This window comes from Sinocyclocheilus anshuiensis, unplaced genomic scaffold, assembly GCF_001515605.1.
Source record: "Sinocyclocheilus anshuiensis isolate Anshui unplaced genomic scaffold, SAMN03320099.WGS_v1.1 scaffold371, whole genome shotgun sequence".
Taxonomy (NCBI): domain Eukaryota; kingdom Metazoa; phylum Chordata; class Actinopteri; order Cypriniformes; family Cyprinidae; genus Sinocyclocheilus; species Sinocyclocheilus anshuiensis.
Window position 1 is genome coordinate 1,530,627 of NW_015549597.1, and position 8,845 is coordinate 1,539,471.

The window sequence follows — 8,845 nt, forward strand, 5'->3', positions numbered from 1 at the left end:
TTTTCTAACCCTTTCTTTCGTTTATCCTTATCAGAACTGGATCAAGCAAAGTGGCAAACAGACTGGACACTATTGGACTGGAACGAGTGGCGTGTGGAATGGAGCAAAAAGAGAAGCTGAAGCAGATTTTGAAAGAAATAGAGGATGGATGTTTTGGTTTTGAACTGATAATCACTTTGAAACATCTGTCAGTTTTAAATGATTTGAAGAGCTGAACATGTGCAGATTTATGCAAGTGTTTTAAATATACCATACAAATAAAAACAAAGAGGAGCGAAATTAGCGAATCATGTATTCCAAGTTGTATTCCTATAGTCAACGGTGGGGCCTGACTCTAGAGGGTTATGCTACTGTTTAAAATTTTGGGGTCAGTAGGGTTTGTTTTTTTTAAGAACTATTCAGCAAGGTTTTATGAAATTCATCAAACGTGACAGTAAATATATTCATAATGTTTCAAAAGATTTCTATTGTAAATAAATGCTGCTCTCTTGATCTTTCATCAAAGAATCCTGAAAAAAATATTAAGTGGCACAACTGCATTCAACAGTGATAAGAAAAGTTTCTTAAGGGATTTCTGAAGGATCATGTGACACTGAAGACTGGAGTGATGGCTGCTGAAAATTCAGTTTTGCCATCACAGGAATAAATTACATTTAGATTATATTTAAACAGAAAACTGTAATTGTAATATCACAATATTACTGTATTTTTGATCAAATAAATATAGCCGTGGTGAGAACAAGAGACTTCTTTCAAAATATTTTTTAAATATATCTTACCAACCCCGAACTTTGAAACAGTGTGTTTAGTGTGTTTTTGTACATGTTTTAATACAAAACAACAACAAAAAAGCCACACAAATGAATAAAAGAACACCGCTGTAAATACAAACCACACTGAAACCAAGAATCCAGTGGAATGCTGCACTTTGATCAATGAGAATTTTACCACATATCATGTATTCTCATTAAAAAAAATGTATAATACACATATTTCAGCTACATCACTGATATTGATTAATAATTATTTTAATTCAATTTGATGGAAACAGTTGCCAACATACTATATTAAAAGTGGGGGAAAAACAGGCCTAATGGACTGAGCAACTATAGTAACTTTTGAGATATGAATAAGCACTGATTTTGTTGAATGATCCAAAGTCAACATGCTAAAATAAATGCTGTGAATTTAAAGCTCACAGTACTGCTCCATAATGAACCTTCCTCAAGTGTCTTCTGAGATTCTCTGTTCGGTTGAATCTCCGTCCACAGAGCGAACAGTTATATGGCCTTTCTCCTGTATGAATGCGCTCGTGCTTTTTCAGATCGGCTAAACGACTGAACCTGAACTTGCAGCACTTGCAAACGAAAGGTCTCTCGTTTGAATGGCACACGAAGTGCGCTCCGAGGCTGGAGGGCGTTGCGAAGGTCTTGCCGCACACGTGGCAGCTGTGCAGAATCTCCCTGCTCTCACTGACGCTGGGAGTGCCGTGAATGCCCCCCGTTTGGACCATATTCTCCACCCGTGACCTAAGAATGTGTATGGAAGCAGAATTTAGTAATTTGTCTAGTTGGTTACAGTGGACAACGTTGTTGGAAAAGGACGAGACAGGCAGCTGGTTGTGTTCGTTTGATGGAGGAACGTCAGGAGCTTGTGTTGTCACATTGTCTGTCTCTTCCCTAACAGAAAGTTCCAGAGGCTCTGGTTTAGATTCCTCTTTGATTCTGTTTGAGCCCAGTGGTGTCTCAGTGTCGCTGGCCGCTGGACTCTCTCTGCTGCCAGCGTTTGGGACTCTTCTTGGAGGGCTACTCTTTACCCTGGAGAGGGGTCTCTGCTTCTTCAAAGAATAGTCACAGGTCCCTTGCGGAGTATGATGTCTGTTGTCTAAAGTCATCTCATCTAAAACCAGCTTCATGTGAACAGGATTGTCACTCGGACATTGTGGCTGCTCTGTCTGCTTGCTCACAGCTGAATCTCCAAGATAAATGAGACCTTCCTGTGCATGATCCTCCTCTAAATGGGGCTTCTCAATGGGCAAAGAGACTTTCAGGACTTCATCTAAAAGTATAAAAAAGATGATTGAAAATTTGTACATGCAAGTAAGTAGACAAGTTAATTCCACAACTATAAACTCGTCATAATCTCACGTGAATCCCCAGTCATGGTCTCCTGGAGTTGTTTGAGCTTCTGCTGGAGGTTCTGATTCTCCAGGCGTGTTCTGGCAGACTCTTTCTGATACTCTAACACAGCCCGACCCATGAGCTGCAACACTTCCTGTACAGCAGCTGTGAGGAGCTCAGCTACATTTGCGACGAGGAGCTCCATCTGAGACATTCTGATAGGACCTGCTCAAAGAGGAAACAAGCTTCTGTCATGGTTTACTTAACCTGATGTTGTTCCAAACCGGCATCATTTTCTTCTTTGGAACATGTAAGGAAAATATTCTGAGAAATGTCTCATTGTTTTGCCCATTATCCATAAAACGAAAGACAAAGGTCACCAAAACATATATTTCGTGTTCCACATAAGAAAGAAAGGTTTGGAAAGACGTGGGCGAGTAAATGATGACAGATGCTCATTTTCGGCTGAACTCCGATCTAATGAAATGCGAGGTGCGCGCAGGACTGCGTCTGAACCATAACAATGAATATAATAATAATACTACACTGACTAAATGTGTTAATTTAACTTAATTTCGGAGAACTTGTACAGGTAAACAGTGGCTTAATGTTGCGTGCATTTTAACAAACCCAATTCTCTCTTTGCGCACTAGTCACTCAACGCTACATATTTTTTAATAAAAACGAATATTTACGATTTTATTGTAATTATATCACAATTACACAATAACACCTACCTCTCTGTTCTCAAGCGCAAAGACAGACTATAATGAGGCTATAATGTTAGCAAGGTAAACCGTGAACGTCCGAAAAGCAAGGTCTCTCATGATATGTATATCTTTCAGCAAATGTCAAGACTGTGACGTTTCTGCTGGCCGTGTTGTGGAAACGCATGTTGGTGACGTACTACTTCCGGTGTACGCTGCCAAATATTCAATGGCGGGTTTCCGGTTTGTTTACTCTGTCTCTAGGGTTACAAACAATGAACTGTAACCTATCGGTTTATGGTGTTTATCACTTGATTAATCACTCGAATAGGAACGGCCTCAGCCTCACGTCGTGTTTTGTTTTTGGTAAAAAATGTTACGTAAGAACACAGAAGAAACAAAGTCATACATGTTTGTAACGACACGAGGCTGAGACCGGTCCTCTTCAAGTTTCAGTTTACTATATACAGTATACGCTTCAAGTGATTAACTTTAAACATGTTAGTGTTCACTGATTGTAACCACAGAAACAGCGTAAACACAGGAAGCAGTTCGCGCACATAAACTGGTTTATTACCAACATTCACAGTATCGTTCGTATGGGTGATGAACGATGACAATTTTATGTTTGGATCAACTTCATTTAAGGAGTTTCCCCATTGTTTATTAACATTGATACCCCATTAACTCACTGAACGTCGTGTTAAACAGTGACCGGATTTATTTCAGAGGAGAGAGAAACTCAAGTGCAACATATGCTACTGTACTGGCATATCAGAGTATAGTCTGTGTTAAATCCACTAGGTGGAGGTTACAAGTGCATCACGGTAATTCTATGAGCTAATTTAAAATATTCTGGCTGCTCACAAATTACAGCTGCTGCAAGACATGCTATAAACTAAGTGAAGCTTCCACTTAATAGTTTTCGTTGTAGGCTTTAGAAAAAAATAACACTTGATGTAGGGTTAATATATCACATTTACTGCAATGTGTCTGTTCCAAAATACAGGTTAGTCTCACTTGAGCTAAAAAAATATTCTTTTAACTTTGGCTAATGTCAAATAGGGCTGGGAACACATATCTGGTTCGAAGGAAATTAAAAAAAAGAAGAAAATGGAAAAAAGAAGAAGCTCTTTAGCTCACAAAACCATTAGTAATAGAAACACTGTAATGTTTTTTTCACATAAATATTTAACAGTCGAATAGCAATTTCTATAAAATAACGAGATGCAATAGTTGACTAAAAACAACAGTAAAAACAATTGCCATTTGAGTATCAAACACTAAGTTAGGTGATAGGATCTCCTATGCAGCAGTTCTACCATGCTTGTTGAAATGTTAACCATGTTTCAAAAAACTAGAATAGAACAGTTAAGGTAACTCGAAATGTTTTAACTGAACCATGTGACACGTACAGGACACCGTTAGGATTGCAGCCTTACTTGTAACTTACTGTAACAAAGAAAACGCTTTCCTATGTGTTGAGCTATTCTAATAGTGACCAAGACCTGCTAAACTACAGCAAACAGTGAAGAGCATGCAGATTATTGTCTTAGGTTCCTTTGGGTGGGCTCCACTTCAAGGCCGTAGGGTCAATAGTCTTGTTGCTTCCACGTTTTGTCTCTTTGGTTTTCCAATCATCAATCAGATCCTAAAAATCATTCAACCATTTAAATGCATTAACACACACACACACACACAAAATAATCAAAATAACAAGCCTGTAATTCATGTAAACAGTCTGTTGCTAAAATGACTACAGACATTACATTACAATTACAGTTACCTGTCTTTTTAAGATCAGGTGCTTCCCTTTCCAGTACTTCAGCATCTGGAGTGACTGTAAAGTGCTGACAATGTCTACAGGATTGACAGCTGTTTCTTGACTGATTTCTGCTCCCAAGTGTTAATATATGACAAAGAATGAAAACAATTATTCATAAGATTAAGTGTTACATCCACAAATAGAAAAGGAAGATAAAGGAACACAAACTACTGTTCAAACATGTATGGTCTGTAAGATTTTTTAATGATTTTGAAAGAAGTGTCTTATGCTCACCAAGGCTGCATATTTATATAAATACAGTAAATATCGTGAAATATTTTAACAGTTTAAAATAACTGTTTTCTATATGAATACATTTTAAATGTAATTTATTCCTGTGATTGGAAAACGGAATATTTAAGCATCCATTACATCTAACATTCTAAATGTCTTTATTGTCACCTTTGATTAATTTAATGCATCTATGCGGAATAAAATAATTTATTTTTAAATAATTAATTAATTAAATTTTTTTTAAAGTACTGAACATAACACTAAGTACCTTTAATGGAGATCTCTTTGCCCTGGAAGTTGTGCAGGTAGCGCAGGAGCACTTCCTTCCAGTAACTCCTGTAACTGATGAGTCCCAGGTCAGAGAGAGGCCGTTCAGGGGAGCCAACCTTCTCCTCTACTTTGGACAGCAAGTAACCTGTGCAGAAACAAGCCATTCACACATTAACACATTCATGTCTTCCATTAACTGCAGCATCAAAAAGTACACATGACCATATAGTAAAAGAACTATTCTAACATGTTCTTAAGGGTTTTTTTAAGACAAAATGACATGGCATAAATTATGTACTCTATGACTGTAATTGTAACTTTAACGTCACCATCTGAAATCTTGTTTAAGCTTAACACAGTAATGACATAACATATAAAAAGCATACAAATGTCTAGATCTACTGCACTCACTGAAATCAATCAGCATCTTGCCATAACCCTGCCTCATATACTGTGGCATGGTCAGGATGCAGGAGACATTGTAGTTCAGGAATGAATTCTTTTCCTAAACCCAGATAGGTATTTTGATTACTACAAAATAATCAAGTGTGCATGGTAACTGAAGCTTAAGGTGCACTGGAGTCACTAACACAGTACCTTGGAGAAATATCCTACAAGATGGCAGCCGGTATTGTCAACTTCAGTCATCACATAGAAGAGGAACGGCTCCACATCGTAATACAACGTTTTGTGGTCCAGGAAGAGTTTGGCAAGCAAGCACAGGTTTTGGCAATAAATCTGCAAAAGGCAAATGACAGTGTCAAGGCAGAATCAAGTACTGATTGCAAATTACTGACCTGCAGTTAGCCAATTCAAAATCAAGAGTCGTTGTGGAATGTCTTTGTTCTTGCCTTGTTCTTCTTGCCATCCACTTCAAAAACAGATATAGCCCCTTTTCTGTAAATCTCATCACCTGGTGGATGTTTCCACACACATTTGGCCTGATTGAAAGTGAGATAAGAAAGAGGTGTTTGTGTGAATACAAAACACACACACTTATCAACATTTTGATTCAAGGTTGGACAAAACTTAAGAATCAGAACTGAAGAATTTTGAAGACTGAAAATTAAACTGTTATTAACTGAACGTGTGAAAGAGTTACCATGTGACGTCGCAGAATGGTCTGACTCTTCATGTATTTGAGGCAGAACTCGCACATGTAGAGGCGGCCGAGGCGGGCGGGCTCTTCGGGGTACGGTGAGTGGTACCAGGTGTCCAGCTCGTAGCGGCCGAACACAATGGTCTTTATCATGTTGCCGCCCTCCGTGACCTGTCCCTGCAGCCGGAGTTTTTCCTGCAAGGACCAATGAAGGGTGGGAGAAACACAGGTCTTTCGGGGTACGGTGAGTGGTACCAGGTGTCCAGCTCGTAGCGGCCGAACACAATGGTCTTTATCATGTTGCCGCCCTCCGTGACCTGTCCCTGCAGCCGGAGTTTTTCCTGCAAGGACCAATGAAGGGTGGGAGAAACACAGGTCTGACTGGAGGGAATGACGGCACAGAGATAGAAGGTAAAACCCTGAAGCCTACCACAAGAAGATTCATGAATGAGGAGGTTGAGGACAAGATCGAGAGATACTCTATAGTTGAAAAGTTTGGGGACAGCAAGATTTTTTATTTTTTTTTTTTTGAAAGAAAGAAAGAAATACTTTTATTCAGGAAGGATGCATTAAACTTGACTGTAAATACATTGATAATGTTATAAATTATTTATATTTCTTATAAACACTTTCTCTAAACTTTCTATTTATCAAACGAACCAACAAAAATTACAGTATCAGTTTCCAAGCAGTACAACAGTTTTCAACATTGATAATAATAAGAAATGTTTCTTAAGCAACAAATCAGTATATAGAATGATTTTTGAAGGTCATGTGACACTGAAGACTAGAGTAATGACTGCTAAAATTTCAGCTTTGCCATCACAGGAATAAATTGCAATAGTAAACAGTTCTAAATGCAGCCTTGGTGAACATAAGATACTTTTTTCTTTAAAAAAATATTACTGATCCTCAAACTGTACATTTTCAGAGACAGTACTAATTAATAAACAGAAGGCAATGTAGAAATGTAAGAGTTAAATTAAAAGTTCAGATAGAAATCAGCTGGAGAAAATAAGAAGGTGCATGTAATGCCTACTCAAGATTATTATTTTCTCTTTTTGGAACAGTTCAGCCAAAAATATTTGTTATTATTTACTCAATTTTGTAGTTATTTTCTTTTCAGTCAAGCTCTAGAAGATAATACTATACAGGACTGAAATGCCATGAGGGTTAGTAAATGTCAGAGTTTTCATTTTTGGAGCTGTTCCTTTAAAGGGGTCGTATGATGCTGCTGCTAAAAAGAACATTATTTTGTGTATTTGGTGTAATGAAATGTGTTTATGCGGTTTAAGGTAAAAAAAACACATTATTTTCCACATACTGTACATTATTGTTTCTCCTCTATGCCCCGCCTTTCTGAAACGGGTCAATTTTTACAAAGCTCATCGGTCTAAAACAGCGAGGTGTGCTGTGATTGGCCAGCTATCCAGTGCGTTGGAGAAATGACAAACAACAAGCTCTACTCTAGGCCGGGGGCTAGCGTGAGGAACGGCCGGAGGGTTAGGGTCCTCTTTTGGAAGACCAAACAATGTAGTTTCGCTTTCACAACGAAGCACACAGTGCCTTCACGACATGGCGGCGGCAACAACAATACTACAGTGAGAATAAAAGTTACGCCTTCTTTCTTTGCGTGAACATTTGGGTGGCATTATGCAGATCTTCCCACATCGTGACGTAGACATGTGGGGGCATATTAGAATGAGCCGTTTTAGGTAGGCGTGGCTGACTCTTAACTTTTATAAAGAATATCTCTTTGGATTTGAGACTTTAGTCTTTGCAACTTTACAGACCTTCTTTATGCACCAAGAGCTTGTAACACTTCAAAGAGAAAGGAAAAATTGAAATCGCATCATATTACCCCTTTAAGGTAGGACAGATAAAGTATGTTGCTTAAAACTTTGAGTAACATCCATATGCAACAGATGAGAGAATGGCAGCAGTTTGGGGGCTACAGTGGAAGAGAGTCCAGCGTAGGCCCATCACAAAACCCAGAATGCAGTGGTGAGAAGGCTCAGCCCACCGCAATCTTTACAGATTCATGAAAAAGAGAGGGAAAAGGAGAAAACAAGAGGGAGAAAATGAGATGGGTCTTCTCTCTTACAAGATCGTCCGTGGCACATGCCTGGGCTTTTCTGAACAGCTCCAGGTCATAGTCACTTGTGATGTTCTCCAGCAGAGGCTCATGACTGCTGCCATGGGTCTGTTTGTGCTCCTGGAGAGTCAAACAACGAGAGCTCAGAAACCGATACATGTATCTGCTACGGGGTTTCTGCAAATATGGAGCATGTGACACTCACTGTATACTTGTCTTTTTGCTCTTTAAAAGGAGCAGAGTTTCTCTTCCTCCTCATCTCTGTCACCTTTTCTTTATACCGCAGCTGTCGCTCCGTTTGAGCCTGGAGGGGAGGTAACTCAGAGAATGTGAGCGCTAGTTGAGGCTCATTAACATGCAATGTTCACTGCACATAAAATCTGAAAGCAGCTCTTAAGAGAATGTCAAACATTGTGGGTCACTACTAGGGCACATACCGGTCCAAGAGGCAGGACGTTAAATACTCGCGCAGCTTTACCTGTTGCCGAGCGGAAT

The 8,845-nt window shown here is 39.0% G+C and overlaps 3 protein-coding genes across 3 annotated transcripts in view; 1 reads left to right on the plus strand and 2 right to left on the minus strand.

The window, feature by feature from the left end:
• The window catches only part of LOC107658510 (RUS1 family protein C16orf58 homolog), a 4,402-nt gene extending 3,916 nt beyond the window's left edge, over nt 1-486 (plus strand). Inside the window, exon 15 of the mRNA XM_016447098.1 lies at nt 35-486. Coding sequence (XP_016302584.1) covers nt 35-120 — 86 coding nt within the window. The 3' untranslated portion in view covers nt 121-486. The remainder of the gene's footprint in view (nt 1-34) is intronic.
• A 283-nt stretch (nt 487-769) lies between these two features.
• Nucleotides 770-3,160, minus strand: LOC107658438 (zinc finger protein 79-like). Its single transcript, XM_016446986.1, has 3 exons — nt 2,858-3,160; nt 2,148-2,345; nt 770-2,058 (listed from the first exon to the last, which is right to left on the minus strand). The coding sequence occupies exons 2-3, from the start codon at nt 2,332-2,334 to the stop codon at nt 1,196-1,198; spliced, it is 1,050 nt and encodes a 349-aa protein (XP_016302472.1). The 5' UTR covers nt 2,335-2,345; nt 2,858-3,160; the 3' UTR covers nt 770-1,195.
• Nucleotides 3,161-4,223: 1,063 nt separating this feature from the next.
• Nucleotides 4,224-8,845, minus strand: part of LOC107658517 (histone acetyltransferase KAT7-like) — a 10,217-nt gene continuing 5,595 nt past the window's right edge. The window contains exons 7-15 of the mRNA XM_016447104.1: nt 8,556-8,676; nt 8,360-8,470; nt 6,259-6,450; nt 6,008-6,097; nt 5,754-5,894; nt 5,568-5,661; nt 5,155-5,301; nt 4,614-4,720; nt 4,224-4,478 (exon numbers count right to left, since the gene is read on the minus strand). Of these exons, the coding sequence (XP_016302590.1) occupies nt 4,380-4,478; nt 4,614-4,720; nt 5,155-5,301; nt 5,568-5,661; nt 5,754-5,894; nt 6,008-6,097; nt 6,259-6,450; nt 8,360-8,470; nt 8,556-8,676 (1,102 nt within the window). The 3' untranslated portion in view covers nt 4,224-4,379. The remainder of the gene's footprint in view (nt 4,479-4,613; nt 4,721-5,154; nt 5,302-5,567; nt 5,662-5,753; nt 5,895-6,007; nt 6,098-6,258; nt 6,451-8,359; nt 8,471-8,555; nt 8,677-8,845) is intronic.

What these genes read in the sequence shown, in the direction of transcription:
- LOC107658438 (XM_016446986.1), bottom strand. Translation starts at nt 2,334, where the DNA reads ATGTCTCAGATGGAGCTCCTCGTCGCAAATGTAGCTGAGCTCCTCACA. An exon ending in GACCATGACTGGGGATTCAC is followed by an intron (nt 2,059 to 2,147) that starts GTGAGATTATGA and finishes TTATACTTTTAG; the next exon opens with ATGAAGTCCTGAAAGTCTCT.